Source organism: Peromyscus maniculatus, chromosome 4 (assembly GCF_049852395.1).
Source record: "Peromyscus maniculatus bairdii isolate BWxNUB_F1_BW_parent chromosome 4, HU_Pman_BW_mat_3.1, whole genome shotgun sequence".
Taxonomy (NCBI): Eukaryota; Metazoa; Chordata; class Mammalia; order Rodentia; family Cricetidae; genus Peromyscus; species Peromyscus maniculatus.
Genome location: NC_134855.1, coordinates 154,513,434 through 154,539,803, shown reverse-complemented (window position 1 = coordinate 154,539,803; position 26,370 = coordinate 154,513,434). Strand labels below are relative to the sequence as shown.

General features: G+C 48.8%; 3 protein-coding genes across 8 annotated transcripts in view; 1 reads left to right on the top strand and 2 right to left on the bottom strand.

Moving 5' to 3' along the window:
- Nucleotides 1-674: 674 nt before the first annotated feature.
- Nucleotides 675-26,370, bottom strand: part of LOC102922446 (guanine nucleotide-binding protein G(s) subunit alpha) — a 62,701-nt gene continuing 37,005 nt past the window's right edge. The window contains exons 1-12 of one of the 5 annotated variants that reach the window (XM_015994969.3): nucleotides 18,345-18,732; nucleotides 14,607-14,679; nucleotides 11,840-11,884; nucleotides 5,727-5,781; nucleotides 5,520-5,639; nucleotides 4,211-4,308; nucleotides 2,275-2,329; nucleotides 2,099-2,172; nucleotides 1,836-2,015; nucleotides 1,625-1,755; nucleotides 1,354-1,421; nucleotides 675-1,174 (exon numbers count right to left, since the gene is read on the bottom strand). In XM_015994969.3, the coding sequence (XP_015850455.1) occupies nucleotides 1,028-1,174; nucleotides 1,354-1,421; nucleotides 1,625-1,755; nucleotides 1,836-2,015; nucleotides 2,099-2,172; nucleotides 2,275-2,329; nucleotides 4,211-4,308; nucleotides 5,520-5,639; nucleotides 5,727-5,781; nucleotides 11,840-11,884; nucleotides 14,607-14,679; nucleotides 18,345-18,483 (1,185 nt within the window). In that variant the 5' untranslated portion in view covers nucleotides 18,484-18,732 and the 3' untranslated portion in view covers nucleotides 675-1,027. Of the gene's footprint in view, nucleotides 1,175-1,353; nucleotides 1,422-1,624; nucleotides 1,756-1,835; nucleotides 2,016-2,098; nucleotides 2,173-2,274; nucleotides 2,330-4,210; nucleotides 4,309-5,519; nucleotides 5,640-5,726; nucleotides 5,785-11,839; nucleotides 11,885-14,606; nucleotides 14,680-18,344; nucleotides 18,733-26,370 lie in introns of those variants that run through there. The other 4 variants (XM_042276915.2, XM_015994971.3, XM_015994970.3 and 1 more) reach the window with 4 other exon arrangements.
- On the bottom strand, nucleotides 18,870-20,982 carry LOC143273088 (uncharacterized). The gene is made up of 3 exons (XM_076571307.1): nucleotides 20,840-20,982; nucleotides 20,634-20,657; nucleotides 18,870-20,433 (listed from the first exon to the last, which is right to left on the bottom strand). The coding sequence occupies exon 3, from the start codon at nucleotides 20,237-20,239 to the stop codon at nucleotides 19,391-19,393; it is 849 nt and encodes a 282-aa protein (XP_076427422.1). The 5' UTR covers nucleotides 20,240-20,433; nucleotides 20,634-20,657; nucleotides 20,840-20,982; the 3' UTR covers nucleotides 18,870-19,390.
- LOC107401124 (uncharacterized) overlaps nucleotides 21,284-26,370 on the top strand; it is a 58,896-nt gene continuing 53,809 nt past the window's right edge. Inside the window, exon 1 of one of the 2 annotated variants that reach the window (XR_013050977.1) lies at nucleotides 21,284-22,928. The gene's annotated coding sequence lies outside the window, so the exon portion shown is untranslated. The remainder of the gene's footprint in view (nucleotides 22,929-26,370) is intronic. The other variant, XR_013050978.1, reaches the window with a different exon arrangement.

The window sequence follows — 26,370 nt, the reverse complement described above, 5'->3', positions numbered from 1 at the left end:
TGGCCCCCCAGTCTCCCCCATCTCACCCCCAATCATAATATCTTCTTTTATTGAGTGATAACACCTTATGTTGTATTTGTAATTTTTATCTTCTTTAGCAATTGCATACTCATGTATTTTTCCCATAGTTTTGCTTATTGATTCTTCAGAACTCTTTACTTATTAGTCAATCCTGTTTATTTTACCCAATCCCACTCCCAGGATATTTTTATGTGATTTTTCATTTTCTTATAGCCATCCCCTCCAACCTCTTTTATGGCAAGAACTAAATTTTTAATTTAGACATGTGTAATTAATCTGCACCCAATTCATCTTGGTGTGGAATGAACTGGGAATGCTTTCAAACATTTCCCAAATAACTCCCATCTCCCACCCCCACAGGTAGATCCCTCCCCACCTCACCCGACTCCCACAAGAGTAGGCTGTTAGCCTCAGATGGGGAAGCAAGGGTAGCTAGCAATCTCCTCCTGAGGGAAAGATAAAGGGTGGAAACTTTGGTGTGCCAAAGATTAGGGCCCACTGCCCCACCCCTCAAAATACAGTGGTAAGTGTCACTCGACTTATAGCCCTGGGACCCGTCCTTCACCTTAGAGGCCCACCCAGTTGGTGCATAGACCAAATCCCACCTGTGGACACTGGGACCCAATCGGCGCAAGTCAAGAGTGACATCATACTTTGCTCACATTTTATTTTTATTGATTTTTTAATGCTGCACAAGACAATGTTTCATTTTGTATTTCATTTATTTCTTTATTTCTGTTTGTTGCTGCTTTTATTTTATTTACTGAAAGTGAGAGGGAACTTTTGTGGCCTATATCTTTTTCTTTTTCTCTGTAGGCCGCCTTAAGCTTACTAAATTTGGAACATCTAAGCAAGCTGAAGGGAAGAGGGGTTTTCAGAATCACTGGGGAAAAAAGGAAAGGTTGCGTTGTTAATCATGCCCTATGGTGGGTGATCAACTGCTTTTCAATTGTTTCACTCTTAATTAATTGTGCTTAAGGCTGAATTAAATTTGGGTGTTCCCTTCTTAGAGCAGCTCGTATTGGCGGAGATGCATGCGCTGGATGATGTCACGGCAGTCGTTGAAGACACGGCGGATGTTCTCAGTGTCCACGGCGCAGGTAAAGTGAGGGTAGCAATAGTGGCGCCCATCTCCACTAGCGGTGCTGATTCTCTGTGGGCAGAAGAGAGGCTCGGTCAGCAACCCTCTCTAGGAACCCCTCACCCCCCACGGAGGACCAGTCATTGATGGTAAAGAAAAAAATGGAATGCTGGGATGGTTCAATCTCCAAATCCAGAACTGACTGGAGAATAACCATGAGAAATGAAGGACTGCAGATAAGTCCTACTTACCAGAAACTCATCTCGGATGAAGTACTTGGCCCGGGTCACGCGTGGGTCCTCTCCGGGCTCGGGAGTCGCTGCAAAAACAGCCACAAATATTATTAATTATTCTAATTAGTTAAGAATGATTGTAGCCTATTTCCTAAACTCTTGATCTCGGCATATGAAAATGAGGTAAATAAGTGTCCCTTTACCGCCCACTCACCATGGAGGGGGTAGGGACTCTTAGCCACACCCTTTGCCCAAGAACCACCTGTCCATATCAGTGCAGAGCACGTACCATCCTCAGGAGTGGTGTAGCGAGCGAACTCTGGAAAGTAGTCCTCAATCTTCGATTTCCCAGCGAGGACTTTCTCAGCAAGCAGGTCCTGCTTGTTGAGGAAGAGGATCACAGAGATGGTGCGCAGCCATCTGTGGAAAGAGAGCTGGGGTCAGAGCTGGGGCCAGAGCACACAGCAGACCTGAGGGGCGGGCTGGGAGACCCCACACACCTGTTGTTCCAGATGCTCTTGAAGAGGTTCAGAGCCTCCTGCAGGCGGTTGGTCTGGTTGTCCTCCCGAATGACCATGTTGTAGCTGCTGCTGGCCACCACGAAGATGATGGCAGTCACATCATTGAAGCACTGGATCCACTTGCGGCGTTCATCGCGCTGGCCGCCCACATCGAACATGCTGGAAGAGGAAGGACACTGGGTTACCCTGGGCCCACCACTCTACAGCCAGAGAGAGGTAGGACTCGGCAACCATTCACTTACTGGAAGTTGACTTTGTCCACCTGGAACTTGGTCTCAAAGATTCCAGAGGTCAGGACGCGGCAGCGAAGCAGGTCCTAGAACAAAGAGCGGGTCAGTCAGTGATCCTCACCCTAATTGCCCGAGAAAGGGATCAGCAACCCGGAGCCACAGTCTTGAGGCCAGAGGCACACACATACCTGGTCGCTTGGCACGTAGTCGGCCTGCTTGATCACATCAATCTTGTCCAGGAAGCTTGGAAGAAAAGAGGACATGGTGGTCAGCACGTGTGCCAAGTGTGTCCCCCACAAGGCAAATGGTGGGCACACAAACAACAGACAGCAAGGCGGTGGTGGCCGGGCCCTTGATTTTGATGTGAAAGGGAATTTTAAAATTTCAGCCCTTTCCTAAGCAAGGTTTAAGGGCGTAGAAGCCTCTGCTCCAGGGCAAACCGGACTGCTCTGGCTACTCAGAACCAGCCCTCCCTATCTACTTTGGAAGAATCTCATTTACTAATGAAAACCCAGCCAACAAAAGCTTTGGGCATCAAAGGGCCCTTCTTGCCCTCAGCACCCTGAAAAGGAAGAAAACACAAAGTTCCCTTCCTATCTATTGGGCCTGTGAAATAGAACATTTAGACACCAAACTTTTAGTTAAAATAAAACAAACAAACAAAACCCAATCTGGTGAGTGTTGCTTGACTCTAAACACAGGGAAATTAACTTTTGCCTTTTGCAATATTGTGATAATGTAATGTGGAAAAGTGATGTAGACGTTAGCTTGGAGGGTTTTTTTTTTTTTGCGGGGGGGGGGCATTGGGAACTGTTTTAAAGTAGACTAAACCAGAAGAGAGAAACCTCAAGGGACTAGGGCCTATTTAAAGAAATCCTTTAAGTTTTTCTTTTTTCTTTTTTTTTTTTTTTTTAACTCCTTCCCCTTCCTTTTTACCAGTTCCGAGTTAGTCTGGCTTAGGGGATACACTAACTGGCCCAGTCAATCTTACATTACAGCACAGGCCCAGAAATAGCTCCCCAGCCACCCTGGCCTCCAGCATGTTGCCATGGCAACAGAACCACAATTCTATAAATAGATCCTTAGCACCAAATCTTGTGAGAAGACATCTGGAGTTGGGCCAGCCCAACTGCAGCTCAACAAACAGAGACCTGGCAGCTTAAGAAACAACCGAGGCCCGGGGCCTGCCCCCTCCAACACGGAGGCAGCTGGACAAGAAACCGGCAGCCACTGTGCATTCAGGGGCGGGGAGGCATCTTAGACAACTTTTTCTTGAAGTTTCTTTAAAAGTCTGCACAGTTGGTGCGCGTAGTAGAGGTTTCAGGAGTGTGCTATACTGCTTTTGACAATACAAAGCTTTTAAAGTAGTGTGACCCCAAAGAAGCTGGCTAAATTACTGTTAATTAAAGAAACTGCCCCCTGCAATTCACCATGGGGTGGCTGAGACTCCTCGTCTTGTATCTGTACTTAACTCCTGAATTGGATCCAGAACACAGATCACAAACAATTCCAGGATTTCCATTTGTTTTGTGTTTCTATAATTAGTGCTTCCAGCTTTTAGTACAAACTTTTGAGAAAAATCAGGAACTTTGTTGAAGGAGGAGCGGAGGCTGGGGCCCATGGGGACTGTTTTTCAGTTCCTTGAAAGAACATATAACTTTGTGTATTAAACCACGACATGCCTATATATGTAGCAACACTGAAAGGAAGTCCCTGTGGAAAAGCTGGTCTAGGAAAGGGTTACTGCACCCCCCTTCCCTGAAAAGCAGAGGTGCTTTGTGCCTTATAAGGCACTGGCAAATAAAAATATCTGTGTGTTTTTATGACGGGACCATATTGTGTATGGCCCCGAATGCTTAGAGGTCATTTCCATTGAGTTACCATTGAGTTCACCACGAACACCACTTTACTACAAGTAATTATTGTCTTGCTCTAACAGGTATTAATTGTTTATATAAAACATTATCAGTGTGCTATAAAATACAATTAAGAGCTTTATAAAACAAATGAATCAGGACTAGAACTTTCTGAGTGCTGGTGGTTTTGTAGTCTCCTGGTTTCTGTATGCTTGTGTCTGTTTGTCGTGTGTGTGCGTGTGCGTGTGCGCGTGCTGTGGCTACTTACTACTGGGCACAATCAATCAGCTGGTACTCATTGGAGCGCTCGTAGCAGGCACGCACTCCCTCATCCTCCCACAGAGCCTTGGCGTGCTCATAGAATTCCTGAAAGAGAACCCGGGAAAGATTGTTGGTTAAAGGACACGCACACACATACCAATTGCACACATACCGTTTGGGAACCCTGCCCCTGGAACTCCCAGGCCACAGTTCACCGTGTGAGTTCAAGTGTGAGCCCTGCATGAATCAATGCATGGGAAGAGCCTGGAGTCCTGAACAACATTAGAAATCAGCGCAGTTAATGTCGTCTTTGGGGAGCACACATAGTCTTTGGTGGCTGCTTCTGTTACTTTTGTGGGGGTGGGGGCAAATAAAAATCATTTTATTTGTAAACTTCCCCACCCCCCCAGAATTGTTTGTATAGAAAGAATATGTACTATCTAAGCATAAGCCAACACTAGTATCAGGTGTCAATGGCACCAGATGCATTCTGGGTAGGCTGCCATTTTGTCTTCTGTTAGAGACACACATCATGGGAGCCAGAGGCTTGTGTTATCCATGCTGTGTTTCCCACTTGACTTCTTTTTTAAATCAACAGTTATTTTTAAAAAAATTACCTGACTATACTACTTTCCCTCATAAATTGTAGTCAAAAGCCATTAAAAATACATAAACCCCCACAGAAGTCTAAGGGGGCGGGAACAGCTTAATTGGAGACAAGCCTCTCCTTCCGGCTTGAAAAATCTTTTTCCCCACAAAGGGTTGAAATGTACATGCTTGACATGGGGCAGTTCTACCCTCTAAAAATAGCTTTTAGGAAGCTAAGAGACCCTTGTCAAGAGGGTCAGGCTCCCAGGCAGAGGCCTGAAGAGGAACATCTTATTTCCTGTAATGTTCCATTTTGTGATTTATGTTTGGATGGGAACATTGGAAAGCACATCTCTCTGCTCAGCGTCCCAGTGACTTAGGACACTTGTTTGGACTGACTGGACAATTAGGACTCTTGTGCCCTGTGCAACACTTAGTGTGTCTTCATGTGTATGAGGGGAATTAAGCCGTGTGAAGTTTGCTTGTGAGTCAAATAAACTGAGGTCTGGAAGAGGCGACAGAAGCCTGCTCATCCATTCTGGACAAAGCCCTATTATGTCTTTATCTATTTTAGTATTGAGGGGATGCTTGGAATTAACTTATTAATCCACACGGCAAACGTGTGTCTGGTCAGTCTTGCCTACATGCAGGCTTCTCCCTTGTTTTCCCACTGGACCTGGCTCACGCTCAGGTGGTGGGGAGGGAATCAGAGTTGGGGTGTGGCTTACAGGTGGAAAGTCAAAGTTGGGCACGTTCATCACGCTCAGAATGTAGTCCACACGGAACTGGTTCTCAGGATTGGCCAGCTCCACAGGGGGCACCAGGTTGCTCATGGCGGCCACGATGGTCTGAAAACGGTTTAGCAAAATGGTCAGGGGGCAGCACCATGGGGAGAGGGGGTTGCTAAAAGGTACAGTCAGGGGCTGGGCACATACTTCAATGGCCTCCTTCAGGTTGTTTTTGATGTCCTGCACCTTGGTGGCCTTCTCACTACAGTGGAATTGAAAAGAAAAAAGAAAATCATATTGCATCCTGCCCACCAAGGTGTCACCTTCATCGAGACATGGCAACTAAAAAGCATACTATTCTGTTCTCCAAGGAGTTGTGGGTTCAGATCTGTAGACTGGAGGAATTATAATTTCCCAAATGTGTCCTGAGGACATGCCCAATGGGGGCAGATTAGTGATGTGGCATCGAGATCTTGATCAACTGTACCAGAAGTTGCACCTGGTCCACCTGCTAGTCTAACCACACCTAAATGCTTCCTGAGTGGTCCCTTGACTGGAACACATTGGGGTGGTGTGGAGGTAGGGTTAGTGCACGTCTGACTTAGGATTCAGTATGTTATGCAACCCAGAGGTGATAAGTGCTTATTATCGATGTTAAGGCTTCCCATTCCCATATATTTATTTGTAGATTGATCATTTATTTAAATAGCCATGAACCTATCACAGGGAGAAGATGGTGTTACGGGGAGACGGTGTTTGGGGTACTGTGGCTCACAGAACTTTTGCTTAACCGTGTTAATGCACACTGGCCTCCAGTGTGATTAGGTCCCCACATTATTGGTAGGATTGGGTTCACATATGTTGGGGGAGGAGTTGGCTAAACGGTTCATGGCTTCTTATTTAGCCAGTCCTTGGGTTAGCCTATGTGATCTTTCTGGGATGATCTGCATGCAGTGACAGTCACTGACCCTACAGGTGAAGGTCACAACCTCTGCTATGGGAGGTGGGTGGTGTCCCCCAGACAGAGTGTTAATTTATGGAGGTTACAGTGATTCATATTGCTGTGTCTCTTAGGAGACAGTCTTTACGCCAGACACAGCCATAGGGAACCATGAGCTTGTCTTTAGGGGTACCAGCAAAGTGCCCCTTGCTTGGAGCAGACTTCATCTTGTCTTCTGTATGTGTAGTGGGGGATTAGAGGATCAGCATGCACAGCACTTGAAGGGTGTAAGGCCTGATGGCACAGAACAGGACATGGAGAGGAGCAGGCTCTTTCTTTCTAATGGGGAAACTGAGGCAGAGGGCTGGGAGTGGTAGTGACAAAGGTAGGACAGAGCTGCTTTTGCTGAGTTTATGATTAAAGGCACAAGATGGAGATAGTTAAACCATCCCTCTTCCTAAGAACAGGGTAGAATACTAATTAGCAGGGATAAAAGAGGGGGACTAGCAGCTACTATAGCCAGGAGGGGTGGGAGGTGGGCCTCAGGTGGAGATCTGGGGGTCATGTGCATGCCTTCCAGTAGGGAGGGATCTGGAGGTCAAGATCATGCGCACGAGTAAGGAGAGATCTGGGTCATGTGCATGTCTGCCAAAGGAGTGGGGGAATCTGGGGGTCATGTGCATGTCTGTCTGTAGAGTGGGGAACTGGGGGTCATGTTCATGCCTATCAAAGAGGTGGGAGGATCTGGGGGTCATGCACATGCCTATCAAAGGGGTGGGGGTCTGGGAGTCATGTGCATGCCTATCAAAGGGGTGGGGGGATCTGGGGGTTGTGGGCATGTCTACCAATGGGGTGTGGAATTTGGAGGTCGTTTGCATGACTATCAAAGATTGGGGGGACCTGAGGGGTTATGTGCATGCCTACCAAAGGGGTAGAGGACCTGGGGGTCATGTACATGCCTACCAAAGGAGTGGGGGGATCTAGGGGTCCTATGTATGTCTATCAAAGGGTTGGGGGAACCTGGGGGTCATATGCATGGCTACCAAAGGATGGAGGGATCTAGGGTTCATGTGCATGCCTATCATAAGGGTGGGGGGATCTGGAGGTTGTGTGCATGCCTACCAAAGGAGTGGGGGGATCTGGGGGTCATGTGCATGCCTATCAAAGGAGTGGGGGGGACTTAGGGGGTCACGTGCATGCCTATCAAAGGGGTGGGGCGTCTGGGGGTCATGTGCATGCCTATCAAAGGGGTGGGGGGATCTGGGGGGTCATGTGCATGCCTACCAAAGGAGGGTGTGGGGATCTGGGGGGTCATGTGTATGCCTATCAAAGGGGTGGGGGGATCTGGGGGGTCACGTGCATGCCTATCAAAGGGGTGGGGGGACCTGGGGGGTCATGTGCATGCCTACCAAAGGAGTGTGTGTGGGGGAACTTAGGGGGTCATGTGCATGCCTATCAAAGGGGTGGGGGATCTAGGGGTCATGTGCATGCCTACCAAAGGGGTGGGGGGATCTGGGGGGCCATGTGCATGCCTATCAAAGGGGTGGGGGATCTAGGGGTCATGTGCATGCCTACCAAAGGGGTGGGGGGATCTGGGGGGTCATGTGCATGCCTATCAAAGGGGTGGGGGATCTAGGGGTCATGTGCATGCCTACCAAAGGGGTGGGGGGATCTGGGGGGTCATGTGCAAGCCTATCAAAGGAGTGTGTGGGGGGGAACTTAGGGGGTCATGTGCATGCCTACCAAAGGAGTGGGGGGATCTGGGGGGTCATGTGCATGCCTATCAAAGGAGTGTGTGGGCGGGAACTTAGGGGGTCATGTGCATGCCTATCAAAGGGGTGGGGGATCTGGGGGTCATGTGCATGCCTATCAAGAAGGTGGGGGGATCTGGGAGTCACAGGCATGCCTACCAAAGTGGTGGGGGGATTTGGGAGTCATGGGCATGCCTACCAAAGGGGTGGGGGGATCTGGGGGTCGTGTGCATGCCTACCAAAGGGGTGGGGGGATCTGGGGGTCGTGTGCATGTCTATCAAAAAGGTGGGGGGATCTGGGGGTCGTGTGCATGCCTATCAAAAAGGTGGGGGGACCTGGGGGATCATGTGCATACCTATCAAAGGAGTGGGGGGACCTGAGGGGTTATGTGCATGCCTATCATAAGGGTAGGGGGATCTGGAGGTTGTGTGCATGCGTATCAAAGGGGTGGGGGGATCTGGGGGTCATGTGCATGCCTACCAAAAGGGTGGGATCTGGGGGTCATGTGCATGCCTATCAAAGGATTGGGGGGACCTGAGGGGTTATGTGCATGCCTACCAAAGGGGTGGAGGGATCTGGGGGGTCATGTGCATGCCTACCAAAGGAGTGGGGGGGGGGTCTGGGGGTCATGTGCATGCCTACCAAAGGAGTGGGGGGGACTTAGGGGGTCATTTGCATGGCTGCCAAAGGGGTGGCGATCTAGGGGTTATGTACATGACTACCAACAGGGTGGGGCTATGCGGGCCATGTGCAAGACCACCAATAGGCTCACACCCAAAGAGCCCATTCTTTCACAAAGAGTTGTAACAGGTGATATTTGAATAGGGTTTTCTTCTTTCTGTGTAGGCTTATGCATTTGGGGAGTAGGCTCTGTGTTCTGAATGATCTCACTACATACTTTTATGGGGGTTCATTTCTTAAGTGGCTCCTAGACATTGATCTTCCACAGTAGGTAAGGGCCTGCAAGGTTTAGGGGTTGGGGATGTTCTCTCATCAGCAGGAGGGAGGGGCTGAGGTACCAGGATTTTGACATGGCCTTGACAGTAGGAGATCAGAACCCCACGCCCACAGGAGGAGGGCAAGCTGCCTCTCTCTCCAAACCCACCACCTGGAGACCAGGAAAAGGAGACAGGAGGAAGCCCTAAGGCCTCGTGGCCACTGCAGGCTGGAGTGGTTGTCCTGGGGCTGCAGTTGTCCTGGGGCTACGGTGGAGGAGGCACGTAGGCTTGGGGGAGGGGCAAACACTTGGGATGTGGGAGTTGTGTACACCCTAAAGCTGCCTGGGGCCCTCAGACTCTTAAACTTCTGCCACCCCGTATTTAAAGGCATGGGGTCTCCACCCCTCGGAGGGGCTGGTTCTCTTAGGTGGGGGGGAGCGCCGCAGTCCCAGCCCTGGTGTCAGACTCTGAGACCAGTTATGTAGGTGTCAGACTAAAAGCACGTGTTGGATGCCCCCAATACTCCAATTTAGAGTTCACAGTGAGCCTCCGCTATCCTGCCCTGGGACAAATCTACTCCCAGTCTTTAAAAAAAGTAGGGTTTCCAGCCATTGGTACTGAGAACCCCAAATCTCTGGTTTAAAGGCGCCACAACAGAAAAAATGAGGTTATCTGGGTATTAACTACTCCAATCAACCTACAGGTAGAAGGAAGCATTTCCCCAGGGAAGATTCCTCATTCAGTTTGATATTTTTTTCTAAGTAGTAGTATGATAATTGGAAAGCTTCCAGTCTTAAAATACAGATATTCTGAGAACGTGTTCAGTATTCATCTACGTATGTGAATAGGTGTGGGAGTGTATCCAGTATAAAACAGCTAAAATAGAAAATCTACAATCTAATTCTGGTGTGTAGTACTAAAACAAAACCTCTCCATTGAAGAGATTACTATGTAGATGGAGCCGTCATAACGGGGGCTGGCAGGTTTACCCTCCTTTGTAATACTGCTTAATGAATTTAACATTGATTGTGAAATTTAGAGAAAATCCTTTAGATGTCTCTAAACTACATGTGCCAGTTCCAGGGCTCCGACTGACTAGAAAGTTGGGGCTGGAGGTCTCTATAGGATGGTGTTCCCCTCTCCACACCCCCACCCCATCCCCCAGAATGCAGCTCCCCCGACACATCCTCACCCCCCCCCAGAAAAGTGTAAGGCAGATAGATTAGTGGGGTTAGCATTTTTAGTAAGTCCTGCCCCCTCCCTTCTGTTAAGTGGTAGGGGAAGGCTGTGTGGTCCCCGTCCCCCACTTCTATACCCTATCTTTGTGCTTGTGGGAGAAGACAGACAAAAGAGGAGACAGAAGACAGACTCAAGATACAGGGATTGCTGAGACATGCAGAGAATTTTATTTATCAGGAATGTTAATACTGATTTTTACTTGTAGAGTAGAGTCATAGGAGGAAAGGCGTGCAGGTAAGGTATTAGTAGGGTTGAAAGGCTGAGCACGACACAATACGTAGTAGGCTCTCTCAGTAGGGGCTTGCCACATTCCTCAGATGCCAACTTTTGGTACAGCAGATACTCAAACTATCGATGCCTTTTCTGATTGCTGTTCTACTACACTGTTGCCAATTAAGGATTTCATTTCATCTTTCTGTTTTCACTTATATCTAAAGGTTAGGTAATAGGTAGGGACCCCACCCCCTCCCCCCAGACAACAGAATAGTATTCTTATTAGTTTCCTAAGACCGGGCAGTTCAGCATGCAAATTGGGATAGTTGGGAGAGGACATAGCGAAGAAGATGGAGAACTGTGGCCATCATCTAGTAGGGGTAATATATTCTAAAAGAAACAGATGAACAAACACGTGTCAGTCACTTTGTTCCCGACCCCCGTGTCCTTTGACCCCCCCCCCCGTGCCCGGTCTCAGAAGCCATTTCTTTTCGATGTCCTAGACTAGAAGCTGTTCTATGAATTGACATGAGAAAAGCCGCTCCGTTCTGCATGCTGAGTGACCGAATGGAGCCGGATGGATGCCTGGCATGCGTGTGCGTGTGTGTGCAGGCATGAGATGGTTGTGGAGATGAGAAAGCAAAATAATAAACAATGACAATGTGTGGGGTGCCGTCACAAATGCTCTTGTTCATTAGTTAATGTAAAGTGCCTTGCATTAAAATTTAAAAAATTTTTAAATGATTTTTTATGGCCAGGTGTCAAGATAGTTGTCACGGTGGCCTGCCGCAGTGACATGGCGTTAGGCATATATTTTCCCCCCAAGATAAAAAAACTAGGTAGCAATGAATATTTTTAATTGAGGAATTTTTTTTTCCCCAAAGAACACTAAAATTTTAAGGTCAGGCTGACCACCGAGTGGACAGAATTTGATGATTTAAATAGAGAACCGGAGGAAATAAAGACCATATGGAAAGCATCGAGTCTCAAAATCTTACACTTTCCTCCGAGGCTGCGATGGCCGACTCCCCCAGCTGTATCTAGTTATCCTTGGGGCCAAAACACTTTCTGTCTTGCACTTTACTTGTTTACATGTCATTTGCAAATGCACACCAAGATGGCTGATGGCCCTGAGATGATTTCTGTTCTGTTCCCCAGTCTAGTCCTCAGTTTCCCCACTAGGATCTTCATGTTTGTTTTGTTTGTTAGAAGAGTTTTCTGGTTTGGAATGTGCCTACCCATCGCTGTTGCTCCTTGCAGCCTGCGGGTCCTCTTCGCCGCCCCTTGTAAAGAGAGATTGAAAGCTCACCTATCTGCAAGGCACTGCAGTTCCACACAAACCCCACACAGCCTCTGCATCCCTAAATAACCAGGTAAGAGCCACCTGACAGTCCTGTGCACCATCCTCCCGGTTCCTTCTTAGGTCGCTTTCCTGACTAAATGGGAACGTCTACTGAGACTGTAGGCCGTAGGGGAAGTGCTCCACACCTTCCTCGCTGCTGCATTAGAAGGGCCCTCAAGAGACTCAGGCTGGGGACAGGAGGGACGGGTAATTATTTTCCTCTGCTTTCACTAAATGCACATGCACCAGGGAGCCGAGGCAGTGCCTTGTACTGAACTCTTGAGAATATGGCATTTCAGAAGGCTCCTGACCCTTGCTAGCCGCAGATCTTCTCCATGCCCACAAAAGCACAAATGGGACATTCCTGTTCCTGATTTCCTGGTACAAAATTAATCACCTTTCCGTAGTGGTGGGAGCTATGTATGGGACATTAACACTCACCTTTGTAATCGATTAGCTCAACCAGTGTTAATTCTTTCTGGCATTAAACTTCAGGAAGTTAGCTCTGAGTTAGGAAAATCTACATCTGACCTCTGTATTTCTGAAGGTCAAATTAATATTACGCTATACTCTTTAAAAATGTAATGGCAGGCAGGCCATAGTTAAAGCGTATTTAATAGCTCAGTCCAAGAAGAGCGTGTGGTGTTGAGACCACCATATAGGAATTTCTAGTCAAGATGGGACAGCATTGAATGCAATACCACAGTGAGAGAACCTTTGAGGCTTAGCTGGCCCAGGACAAAATAGTGAAGCCAGCCCCTCATGGAGGCCCCGAATATCACTTTCACAGGCTAAATTTATCATCTTGGATATCCACAAAGAAGGCAAACTGGGAATGTCTCTTCCTCTTTTCAGAGAGAAAATAGAAAAGAGAAGTTCTGGTTTAGAACCCTCAGCTGCATTAACATTTAAGGAGAATTGGTTCTTTAAAAAAATAATATTTTAGGGAAATTTGTAAAGTATTAAAACTTGATAAGAATGACATTGCTTCCATCTGATTCAACTTAAACAGTGGCTACTGCATCTTCTAAAATGCTAGCCACGACCAGATATTTTTGATGAAATATTTTGAGGTTCATGGCCAGATTATGTTTGCTTAACTAGCCTCATATTGAAGAATCCCTCACATCAGGGGTGGGGTGTTTTCATATTCTTTTTGTTGATGGACAGGTGCCAATCTCCTTGGTTAGGCTTTTTGAGGAGGGCATATCAGGATTAAGAATTCCAGAACTGGTTTCTTGGGTGACAATGACTTACTTAATAGTTTATAGGTGCATAGTAGTCATTGCGTCAATCCTAAAATTAGTGAGCTAGCCCCTCCCTCCTGAATATTAACTAATAATCTTTGAATTTAGGGCTATAATTTAAGGAGCACATGACCCCAAACCCTTCGCATCGGTGATGTCATCTTTTTCTAACCCGGTTAGTCAATCTAACAAATTCTAGAAGTTTCCATGAAGAGCAGCCTGTGGCATCCTGAACGGTGCTGTTCAATTTTGTTTCCCCTGCACTTGGTGGGTGGTAGGGGACAGAAGCAGGTGCCCCTCCCTGGAGTGGACAGATTTCCAACTGAATGGGGGTGAAGAAAGGGGGTGGGAGTGTTAACTTGCTAGAATTGCAAACTAGTGCCCGAGTGTTAACTAGCTAGTAATTGCAAACTAGTGCCTACGTGCTTTTCATCTCGAGTTTAGTGGAAACCGAGCCCAAGGGAGCAAGCTTAACCTGTCTCACGTCATCACTGAGAACAATGGAGGCCGAGCAGAAAAGGCAAATTCCTTAATTTATTGAGTGTTTCCTCAGTTTGCCTTCTTCATGGAAAGCAGGAACCCATATTTGCCTCGTATGGGTCTCTCTCTTTTTAAGAAAAATCTTTATTCTCACTGCAGTATTGTATCGCCATATTGTCTTAAACCAGGAAGGTCATTTCAAAGGCAAAACGCCCCCGGGACTGGCCAGAAGTAGCTAGCTCCCTGCCTTTCCATCATTTTCACACTCTTTTCAATTGTTTAGGTAGGAATTTTCCTTTTTTTAATTAGAGAAACGATTATTTGCCTAACATATTAATTCTACGGGGGCAAGGAGAGCAGAAGCTTGAAGCTTGCCGGCAGTGGGGCCATGGATTCCAACTTGTAAGTGAGAATGTAACTGAAATGATGTTTCCTGATCCTAGAAAAGCCGACACCAGTTTACTCCAGTGAAACCCGAAGGGTGGTGGGTGGGGACCTCCTGTGCTGGCCAGCTCTGGCTGGGCAAGGGGTGGCCAAGGCCCTGTCGGCCATATTGGAGCCGCACTGCAGCAGGCGAGGCTGCGGCAGAGGACCTAGCCTCAGAGACGCTGTCACCCGGCCAAGTGCTGTTCACTGTCCTCTGCAACCAGGCACCATTTTCCAGCTCGAGGGGCCGCTTTGGGCCGACACCGGTGCTTTTACAGTTACTCCTATTTGTTGCACCAAAGGTTGAGAAGAGGGTGGGAGTGTACCCATCAGCTCTTTCCTGGGCTGTCTACTATGCAAATTAGAAAAAAATAATTAGTGGCAAATAGCAGCTGTGCTTCCTAGAGGTTAGTATGTATACACACGCTGTCAAAAGTCCTGCCGACTCCTACGGGCAGGGACTCGCCGCGCCTGCGCGGCGGCGGCGCCCTGCGTGGATCTGACACTTACTCTCCGTTAAAACCATTAACATGCAGGATCCGCATCTGCTTCACAATGGTGCTCTTGCCAGACTCTCCAGCACCTGAGAAGTAAAGTGAGGGCTTGGGTTAAGACAGAGGCTTGTCACACATCACCTGGATGATGGCCTGGGGAAGCAGCAAAGCAGCACACAACAGACACACAGGGACACAACTGCCATTTCACTTGATGTGACGACGCAGTGAGAAACAAAGACATGTCCAACTTAGTGTCTACCTGAAGTATCTCACCATAGAGTTCACAAGCAAGAATTAAGGGCTCTGCTGGCTTTAGATAGCTTTTCTTTTCTTTCTTTCTTTTTTTTTTCTTTAAGTTTTGCTGTTGTTTTATTTTGTTTTCTCTTTGGGTTTTAAAAATCATGAGGAGATGAAGGAATGACGTAATTGTCATTGGAGGAGTGAAAAATGTAAGTCAAAACTGTGAACTTAATATTGAAATGTGGTCAAAGGCACACAGAAACGCAGCAGCCCCCTGATTTCCTGTTTGTTGAATGTTTTATGGTTAAAATACTCAGGACTGGCAGACAATGCCTAGACACTGCAGTCTCCCCCACATCACGTCCCCCTGCAGCACTGCCCTCCCAACACCACAGCAGGGGCTCTCTAGCATGCTTCAAGTCCACCCCTAAAAGCACTGCTACATTGTATTCACTTATTCACTCCCTTTCCCTTCAGAAGGAATCTTTCTAGAGATACTTTTTTTCTGGATACAACTTGCTGAGGGAAATGGAAGACCATCAATTATCTGTCAGCAGCAGGGGGAGAAAAGCAAAAATAAAAATAAAAATAAAAGCAAAAACAAACAAACAAAACACAAAAAACACACAGTTTAATATCAAACATGGCACTTGAGACCTTATTAGCATCAGGCAACATGCAACATCAACAGTCAAGAATTTTTCAAAAAGGATGACTTTAATTATATGCACAAATATTCCTGGAAACCCCTAAACTGGAGGATTCTAGACTTTTCCCCAACTAAAGGAGTAAAAAGGAGCGCCACCCTCCACTGAGCACCCCCCTCCATTTGAAATCACCTTTTGTTTGCTTTTTAAAAGTAACATTTTATAGACCCCCGCCCCATTTCCATCAAGTTAGAGGGATGATAGCTATTCTGAATTTTTTTTGCAACCAGTATTCCCTATGTGAATGGTTTCCCCCTCCTCCCAAATGCATCTCGATGTTTTTAAAAAATCTTTTTCTTTTTAATTATATTGGTTTTGTTTTGTTACCCAGATAACAAAGCTCCCCACCCCTTTACCTTTCCTCAAGGCTATAATCAATATCTGTAAAAGTTAAAATTGGTTTCCACAGAAGCATTGATTTCAAAGCAAACACCATCCTAACGAACAAAATTCTCATAAATTAAATATAAAAGGCACTAGAGGGAGGTTTCCATGAAGGGAACACAGAGAACTAGTCAGGATCCTCAGTATTCTAATCTTAGAAATGTCAAAAATTGTGACAACTATTTTTCTTATAAGCAGAATTAGACCCGTGCCTCAGTTTCCACGTTAGTGAGAAGAGAAAATTGGGCTTAAAATAACTGTGAGGGATTTTTGTGGTTCTGTAATTTACTTAATTTACATGGCAAAAGTTAAAATGGGCTAAAGAAAAAGGGAGTGGGGAATTAGGTTTCCTTTGTGGGGAGAATTATTTCATTTTAAGAAATGCAAAATGTTGCTAATGGCCAGGGCAACAGATTTCTATGCCAAAGGTCATTAATTAATTGTGGCACAATGCAGCCATGTAGACTAGGAGACTTGAGAAGAGGCAGGGTGGGCTCAGAACAATAGTTTCAAATAAGTGGGGTCACTTGAAATCACTGTAAAGACACAAAAAAAAAGCGTTAGAAAATTAATGTGTCATTAACATCATCCTGGAGTTAAATCACATAAGCAAGAATGCACCATACAGAAGATTCTAGACTTTTCCAGGTGTGTACTCTGAAATCAAAGTGTGGCATATTAATATTTACAGCATAATTATGCCTTTAGAAGTTTTAGATTCCACTTTTATATCCTCTAATTACTAAAATTGCAAATGCACCAACACCAAAGAGAATTATTTTCACTTGCTAATAATTTTCTGCTTTACTAAATCTGGCCCAGCGAGAACAAAGACTTGCCCCCATCCAAAAAGATCAAACCGAACGCCACCACGAATGAAAACAGCCTTCTACATTTTATTTTTGATAACTAAAACTACTTCGTTGAAATGTGACCATGCTCCCAGAAAATTCACAAATTTATTCAGATATCCCAAATACCAAGAAGTGGAAAGCTTCCACTCTAATTAATGCTGTGTAATGTGTTAGTGGTCATTTTGACAATTTTGCGTGAGTGTGTGTGTGTGTGTGTGCCTTTGTTGCCCCCCACCCAGCACCTTAAAAGAAAAAAGGGAGACAATCTTTAGTTTGGGGACACCCCCCCCCTTCCTTTCTTTTTTGCCAGGGAGGAAAAGACGCAGTGAAAAAAGAGAAGAAAAATCAAACAACCAAATGCCACTTGATAAACAACTAATTAATGTCTTTCCATTAGGTTCCACCCAGGAAAGTCTTCCCAGGGCGCTTATTCCCCCCTCCCACCTTGAAAAGGACAAAAATTTTAAAAACGCCATTTCGAAACTAAGAAGCCATTTACAGACAAATGTCATTTTCCAGTTTTGTCTTATTTATGAGTCTTTTAAAATTACGTTATTTTATTTTTCACTTTCGTGTTTTCACTCTCAAGGAGGCCGACTAACAGGAAAATGAGTGTTAATTGTTTGTTGCACGGGTCAGGGCACAGCTGGGGGGGGGGGCAGCTGCTACCATTTAGTGCTCTTCTCTGCTTTTCAAAAAGCCTGCAAGTCTAGAAGGGGGGGAAAAAGGTCACAGTGTAATATGACGTGTCATTTGGCTTCACTGAGCACTTTGCGTACTGTGTTTTTATTTTTTATTTTTTGGTCTTATTTTATTTATTTGATTCTCCTTCTCTTCCTTCCACGGCCTGGCCTGGCCCAGGACACGTCTGCTCCGCGCAAAGTCGGTCCTGCCCGAATCGCCCCGAGTCGCGCCCAGAGTCCGCCACGCTCCCTCCTCCCTAACCCCCCCCCACTTCGGCGCCACGACTAGCCTGCGCCCCCTCCCCCCTCTGCACCACCTTTACCGCCCTGTCCTTTCCGAGGGGCTGATGTCACCCGCCCCCCCACCCCGGCGGCCACTTCCCTCACCAGAGCCTCCCAGGCCGAGGCCCCCGAGTCCCCCCTGTTGCCCTTGCCTCTCTTTGGGCCCCCTCCCAACAAATCGCACTCCCCAGTGAGGCGGGTCCCGCTCCCTGGGCCCGCCAGCCCGTTTCCTGTCCCCAGCCCTACTCTGTCGCAGTCAGAGGGGCCCCGTGAGCCTCCCCTCCCCCTTCCGACACGCACCCCGGCCCCTGGCACCGTGTAGGCCTCGAGCAGACACGGAGCCAGGGGGGGGGTGCGGACAGCTAAGGGGACGAGACTGAGCGAGGGGGACCCACGCCCTGTTTGCAGCCCCCGCCCGGCCGAATTTCGCCCAGGGGTCCCCCTGACGGCCTCGCCCCCCGCACGCACAGGGCCCAGTGGGCCAAAGGGCCGGGGAGAGAGCGCCAGAGCGCCAGGGCGAGGGGCGGGCTCGGCGCGCGCGGCCTTGCGGGTGCCCCGAGGGGCTCCCAGGCCGGGCCGGCGCCCCCCGCCCCGCCCTTACCCAGCAGCAGCAGGCGGTGCGTGGCCCGGTAGACCTGCTTGTCCTTCTGCAGCTGCTTCTCGATCTTTTTGTTGGCCTCGCGCTGCGCCTTCTCCTCGTTGCGCTGGTCCTCGGTCTTACTGTTACCGAGACAGCCCATGGCGGCGGCGGGGCGCGGCCGGGCTGCGGGGCGGCGGGGACGGGGCGGGCGGCCTCAGGCGGGCCGGGAAAGCGGGGAACAAGGGGAGGGTGGCGGCTCGGACTCAGGCAAGCGCGCAGCTCTCGGCTCCTCGCTCCGGGGCCGAGGCGGAGCAGAGCAGGAGCCGCGGGAGCTGCTGCCGCCGCCGCCGCCGCCGCCGCTCTTATTGCCTCGGCCCGGGCCCGACGCCCCGACCCAAAAGCGCCACGGCGGGCGGGGGGAGCGGGGGGAGGCGGAGGCGACGGCGGCGAGGGGGGTGGAAAGAGGAGGAGGAGGAGGAGGGCCGCGGCTAGGAGGGCGGGCGCGGGCGCAGGGAGGCGGTGCCCGGAGGCCGGGCAGGGGTCCCTGCACCCAAGTCTAGCCCGGGCCGGGATGCACAGGGGGGTCGCCTCCTCGCCCCACCCGCGGCTTGGGGCCGGGGCCTGGCCGTGCGGCGGGGGGAGAGGGGGCGGCCCCGCGGTGGTGACGACCCCTCACACGATGCCAGCGCTCCACCCCCGGGCCGGGCGGCCCGGATCCCCCTCCTCCTGCAGCAGGGCGGGCGGGCGCCGCCAAGGGGCCGGGGTGGGCGGAAAGGGAGGGAGCGCGGGCCCGGTCTTAGGAAAATTTCGAAAAGGAGAGAGAGAGAGAGACACTGAGAGAGCCAGAAAGCAGGGAGTGTGCAGAAAAGCTAGGAAAGCACGAAGCACAGGACAGAGCAACCGAAAAGGAAAATGTGTCCACACACAAGCACTAATAAAGATCCACACTACACAGCAATGGTGGTGGAGGTGGAAGGTGGTGGTGTGGTGTGGTGGTTGGTGGTCGTGGTGGTGGTGGTGGTGGTCGATGTGGATGATGATGATGGTGGGGGGGTGGGGGGGTCTGACTAGATGAGCCGCTCGTCGCGCCCCCGGCGCCCGGTGCCCCTGGCCCGGGAGCGCCCTCGGCCTCTGCCTCTGCGCTTGGTGCGGCCACTCAGGAAGGAGAAGAAGGCGCAGCCCAGGAACACTCGGAAGCAGCAGGTCGCCCCGAACACGAAGCCACAGCCGCGGCCCTGCTCTGTGCGTCGCTGCAGCAGGAAGTTGAGCACCCACGAGGGGCTGCGCACCGAGAACACCAGGAACACCACGAGGGGCATGTGCGCGCTGAGCGCTCCAGCCTTGGCAGGCCCGGGGCGCCACACGACGCCTCCAACACGAGGAGGCGCGTAGTAGGCATCATCTTCGTCGCCCGACTCAGTGTCCCATCGGGCCCAGGCCCTACTCGCGCCCCCGACGGCGGCGCCCTCTCCGAGCCCGGCGGCGCCCTCCGCGGCGCCCTCGTCTTCGCCTGCGGTGGCGGCGGCGGCGGCGGCGGCCTCGGGGCCTCGGGCCTGCGCCTGGGATTCTGGCACATTCTTCTTCTTCTTCTTCATCATCTTCTCCAACTTCTTCCTCTCTTTCTCTCTCTTCTTCTCCTCTTTTTTCCTCTGCTCCAGCAACTTCTTCTCTAGCTTCTTGCGCTCTTTGTCTGTCAGCAACTTTTCGGGCGGCACATCTCGCCCGGCGTTCGCGGGGGCCTTGACGGACTTGGACTTGGGGGGCTTCTCCGGGTCCCCGTTCTTCTGCGAAGCGAACGGCTCTGCCAGCGCCGCAGCCGCCACGGCAGCTTCGGCAGCCACTTCGGCGGCAGCCGCGGCTGCCTTCCTCTCGCTCTCGGCTGCCCGGGCTTTGAGCTTCTTGGCCATCTTCAGCATGGTGACCCGGCCACCTCGGGGAGCTTGGCTCGCGCCTAGCCCGGGCGGTCTGATTGGCCCCGGCCTCGGGGTTCCCGGCTCCTGTGCGCCCCGTGTCGGGGGCTCGGTGGCGGTCTCTGCTGCGCTGTCCTGGGGGTCACCGAGTACGGCTTCCCCGAGCTTCGAGCTTCGTAGGGGGCTGTTGAGCTGGCTGCCTAAGAGTTAGCGTCAAAAAGGATGAGCAAACGAAAAAAGGGGCGAGAACAAACCAACAAGCACCCAACAACAGCGAGAAACCAAAAAACACCAAGAAATGCCCAACAACTCAAAAACGAAAAAAATAAATAAAGAAAAGAAAAAAAAACACACAAGAAATAGAAAAGTGCAAAGGTGCAAATGACAAGTTTGCCGTTACCCTTAGGCGCTCCTGGGGTTAGCTCTTGGGGACGCCAATGGAGAGGAGAAAAGAGAGAAGAGAGAGAATTGGAGGATGCCCCGGAGTCGCGAGGCAGGGCAGCAGCGCCAGGCACCCCTGCCCTGTCCCGGCTCTTGCCCGGTGGCTCTCGCCCGCGCCGGGCACCTCGCACTTAGGCGGGAAGCCCCCCGCGCTCCCCGACTTACATGTGAGTGGGGCACTCACACGCAAGGCTGCCCGTCTGCCCGCCGCCGCCGCCCCGCGCTGGGACAAGGGTTCGCTCCAGCCGGTGCTGCAGCTCCGAGCCCGAGAGCAGGGAGCTAGCGAGCGCCGCCAGGAACAGCCACCTGACGCAGCCCGCTCCGCGGTGCCGACGCGACTGAGTGTCCCCACCGTGGAGCGGGTTTTTCTAACCAGCCTGATGACGCCCCAGCCTCTTCAGAGGACGAACCCATAAGCAATGGCCCCTATAAAGCGAAGGGGAAGCGCGAAAAATCGGCCCACCGAGGACGCGTCCAAATGGACTGCGCTGCAGGCGGGGGTGAAGGGCTAATGCGTCGGTGCCTTTAGTATGGGTAGGGGGCGCGGGGAGCAATGTGGTGGGGGGCACGGGCGCGCCCAAGACGGTGGGCACCCGACCCCGCCTCCTAGACCTGCCTCCTAATTTTCAGTATAGTGGTGTAGCCCTGGGCAGCGTGAAAACTATGCGACGACGACGACGACGCTTACCCATGCTATGCGCCTTCTTACCTCAGCTTCCCAGATAGCGCACGCGGAGGGCGGCCCACCCCTCCCACCCAATGGCGCGTGCCCGTGAAGGTGGATGGCGGCGAGCTAATTAGTCGCGATACCCCACACGGGGGTTCGGATCTCCTCATGAGCAATATTATGCATGTGCACGGCCAGCATGGCAAGAAGAAGCAGGCGGCAGTGTGCAGGCGAGGCGACAGCCGAGGAGAAGAGCCATGGCGGTGGTGGTGGATGGCGGTGGTGCACGCGCGGAGTCCTCCTAGGTGGGAGAGGCGGTGGCCTGGCTCGGGCGCCATGCGGGGCTCTAGAATCAAGGGAAAAAGTACTTTATTGAACACGAACTTTTTGGAGAATTGTTTCAAAACTCACAAGTGTCCCACCCCACTCCTTGGCCCCCACGCTATGACATGGTAGACAGCACCGGCTAAATGAAAGGGCAGGGACATTAATTTTGGAACCACCTTCCTCGGGTGCTGGGGTCTGCCACCGGGGTCTACTTGGATGCCATTAATTCATTCATTCAATAACTGGTCCACAACCACCTTGTGCCCAGGTGAGTGGACAGAGCCAACGGTCAGACTAAGACACGGCACCTTCCCCAAATGGGACAAGGTGCCTGCAAACCAGGTCTGCCGAGCAGCCACAAACTCTCTTGAAAAGTTGCTCTCCTTTCACTTTTGAACATAGCTCGCCAAACTGGGGACGCTGGGGAGAATGAAACAAAAACTGTACTCTGAATGCTACATACCCCGGGGTCCTCAAGGGGAAGAGGGGGTGTTTGGCCTCGAATTAATTGTTGTGGACAGCTCTATCTTTGAAAATAGGAAAACACTATTGACCACTCAACAGAGTTGTGGGGGCCTCCTTTCCAAAAGTTTGCCCAACTCCAACTCAGACATACAAAGCTACAAGAGGCTGTTTGTCTTGGTTCCTGCTGGTATACCTCTACTTCCATTATACGCTCTAATTTCATTTTTATTATTTTTTTTTAACGGACTTAAGAGTACAACAGAAAGTGATTCAACGCAACCAAGGATCTCTTGGAATTAAGAGCAAGAAGCTAAACCTAACAAATAGGCCCTCGCTTTTGGCTTTGCTGCCCAGTCTCCGACTTTATCTCCTCAAACGTTCTGTCTTATCCACGGCTGATTAAGGCCTCTCTCGTCCACACAAACATACATTCAAAAAAAAAAAAAAATACGAAAACCTCAAAGGAACTACTGTACCAGGTTGATGCTTTCTTTCTTTCTTTTTTTTTTAAACTTAACCAGAATGGATGAAAAAGATTTAACTGCTCTCCTGTTATGCTCCAGTGAAACTTGAGTCCACAGCCAGCCCTGTAAGTTCTGATATGAAGACAGGGAACTACCTTTTCCCTCTACAACAAAAACTTCTTGGTTGAATTTGATTCATCTGTCATTTGTGAAATTAAAGACTTAGAAGAGAGAGGACCTGGCCAGAAATTTCTGTTCCGCTCCAGTTGTACAAAAGCCTCTTCCTTCCGGCTTCCAGTGTGCAGAAGCGCCGATACATTGTATTTAAAAGGTAAGAGGTAAACAGTAACCAGTACAACCTCCATGCTTGTACAGTAACTACATCATACAGTGAGTATAATGAAGAGTTTCTGCGCCTTCTCCTGTTAGATAAATATCACACCCAATCTTTAAAAAGAGTGACCTGTCTGATGGCACACAGTGAAACATGTAGCAAGGCACAATTGGGACCATTGTCCTAGAAATGTGTAACACAAGGTCAGGATTTCCTCCATTCAACTTCTAACTTAGCCATTCTTGAAAAAGTTAAAAAAAAATTAACTGTTAAGTTTTGCCTCTATTTTCACTAACCAGGGATCCATAAATCAAGCGTTTACTCTGTAAATAAATGGCAGCTGGTGGAATCAAGGGTTTACAGGTAAGCATCGGGCACCAGGAGCTCTGAAACACAAGCTGGTTTGTGGTCTGTTCAGTTTTCTGTTTTCACTTGACACAAAGTGAAAGGAGAGATTTTATTTAATTGGTATGGTGAGCTGACACCGTCTATGGTTTTGGCCTAGCATCGACCTACACTACCTGAGCCCTCAAAGCTATGCATACGCTTGGTTTTTTAAAAGTCTTCCAGAGTTGGCTCTCACAATGTAGAACTTGGGAGTTGGCAACTGATTTTAATAGATTGCCCTGTGATTTTAAGCTCTTAAATTCATGCTTTAAAAGTAAAGCAAATGAATTAGCATAATTCCTGGAACACTCTGCACTAGAAGGTTCTCCAGTGGAAGGTGTCCTCATCAGATTCCGGGACACATGGACATTATAAAAATAGTGACATTATAGTCCCTGAGTGAGACCATAAAATATCCTGCAGAAAAAAATATAGGGTCTTCCCTGGCTCAAGTGATTTTCTCCATGCCAAAGTCAGCAAGTTGAGATAACACATCCTGACCTGAAACACTGGGTCCCCTAACACAGCTTGACACCATACCTCACAGCTTTTTTTCCCCCTCCCCTTCATAATGAATGAACTTGGGGTTTAATTCAGTGGCCTTGCCAGCTTTATATTTATACATGGGAGTTTGTGTTCCTCAGCCCTGCTGTAGCTTCCTTTCTGAGAAAGAATGTTGCATCTGCTTTCAGAAGTGACTGAATTACCATAGCTTAGAATCTTCTAAATATTATTATTACTTAATGATGCAACTGAGTTTTTGGACAAGAGTGTTCTCCTGGGCCTTTCATTAGTTGGGGTCATTGTAAGCTATTTTCCAAGAGTCTAGAGAAAATACAATTATAATATTATTTTAATAGCCCAGGAAACAATAGATAGGCTTCCACTGAGACAGAAACTTTAGCTGTAAGGCTTTAATAATAGTACTTAGTGATGCATTCTGTCTTCAAAGCACATTCTGCACTTTATTAGCCAGATGACTGGAACTGTTGTTGTAGATAAACGTTACTTGAAGCCTTGGCCATATTGGAGATGAAAGCAGGTATTGTAAAAAGTATTTTCTAGTCCTGGCTAATCTCCACTAGAAAGCTTTGATACTTAGGACCAAAAGGTTTTCAAACATCCAATGTCATGACCACCTATGGCTATTTTTTCTTGTCATATCTACTGGTTAGTATTTCAACTGCAAAGTAACTCTGAACTTTAGTGCATTCTGTATTAAACATGATATTTAAATGTCACCTCAGAAGTTCTAAGTCAACTGCTGAAAAATGGATTCACAACAGGAGCCTTTGAAATCTCCCTATTTAATATCCACCAGCTACTCCTCAAATAGCACATCTTTAACTTACAACAGAATCTCACTCTAGTTCAAACCAAATGGTGAGTTGCACTGGCTAATGTGTTGGGACCCAATTTCCTGACCCTGTAGTTTTGAGATGACATTATGTGTTTAAAATCATAGTTCAAAATAAGAAGGCAACTGAGACTTTTTGTAGCCTTCATTGACCATCAACAACACAGATAAGCAAGTGCCACCTGTAAGAGGAACTTCATGGTCTCCACCACAGAAGCCTAATTCCCAAGGCCATCATCAGTGCCTTCTCACTACCTCCCTGAGAGGTAAAAGGGACCAGAAGGAGACTATGGGAGCTCTCTTCCCTTTGAAATTTAACTCTCAACAGGGCATTGAGTCTTTCCATATACAATTTAGATGGCAAGAGAGAAGAGGAAAAAGATCCCTAAGAAAGATCTTAGCAGCATAACTGTGAACCATGGAATAGTAAAGTCCAGAAGGAAGAGAGGGTCAGCCCTACTTACTTAATGCACACCAACATCAATGGGATACCAGTGAAGCAGCCTAGCAGAGTGAGATTGTGTCAAAGAATGGCACAGAGTTCTCCCCCACTCACAGCAGGAAATTTAATTTTCCTAACATAAAACATCCCTTGCTTCCTTTGGGGGAAGTTACGTGAGGACTTAGGTAATGGGAGGAACCTATAACCTAGAATGTTTAACTGTCCTTGAAGATGGAAACTCACTGGGGATGGAGAAGGATACAGGAACATAGCTACAGACTACTCTTCAGCCAACTTCTTCCTAGTTGACATCCAACATCTGAGTACACAATGAGAAAACAAAAAATCTGGTAGGTGCAATGGGAGATGTGATCTTGAGATGGCACACAAAAATATCCTCTCTCAAACTTTTACGTTTTAATTATTTTCAGATTCTGTTGAATTTTAACTCCTGGTCCCTGGCATTCAATTCTTTATTAGTACTATCATAAGAACTAGGTAGGTTAAAACCATGATAAGTTAGGCAACAATGTGACTTTGTAGGTATCCATTTACCTCTTTGGTTTTGACTGACCAAGATGTATTTTCAAATAATGCAATGACTTGACTAGCCCTACTTTGGGACAACTGAGATTCAGATGGGGATCCAGGGGTCCTTCACTTTCCACAGCTTTCTCATTGTCTGCTGTTAGGAAACCCCAAATTAAGTTATCAATGTGGCAGAACTAACCACATGTTTAATTCATCTAGAGGTGTAGGCACCTTTTCATCCTCTTGTGTTTGCTCACACATGTTGAAATTGGAAAATGTATAATTACTATTTAGCTCCACCCATTTCCCTCAGGGCCCAGACTACACAGCCTTCTAGTGAAGAAGGCCCTCATGGAAGGAGGCTGTGCAGGAGTTGCTGTCTGCCTCCTGCCTGGACTCACAACTCAGTGCTTGCTGGGAGATCAGTGGCACTGCCCTCAACATCAGAGAGTCCAGATGGCACTGTGGCTTTCTGAGGTCCCTGCCCAGCTCTGGAAGTGTCAAACAGGAGAAAAGTCTACAGCCAGAAAGTTCCAGGCATTTATTTCTAAGAGGCCTGGGGATTGGATGAAAGGCTGGGTTTTATGAGCTATAGACCTCAGCTGTAGCCACAGCCACATTTAGGGGTCTCTACATGCCACTCAGTGCTGGAGAAGTTGCCTTGGCTCAGTCTTCAGCATTTCTGTTGGTCCCTTGCTTTACTCTGCTCCCATCTCAGATTA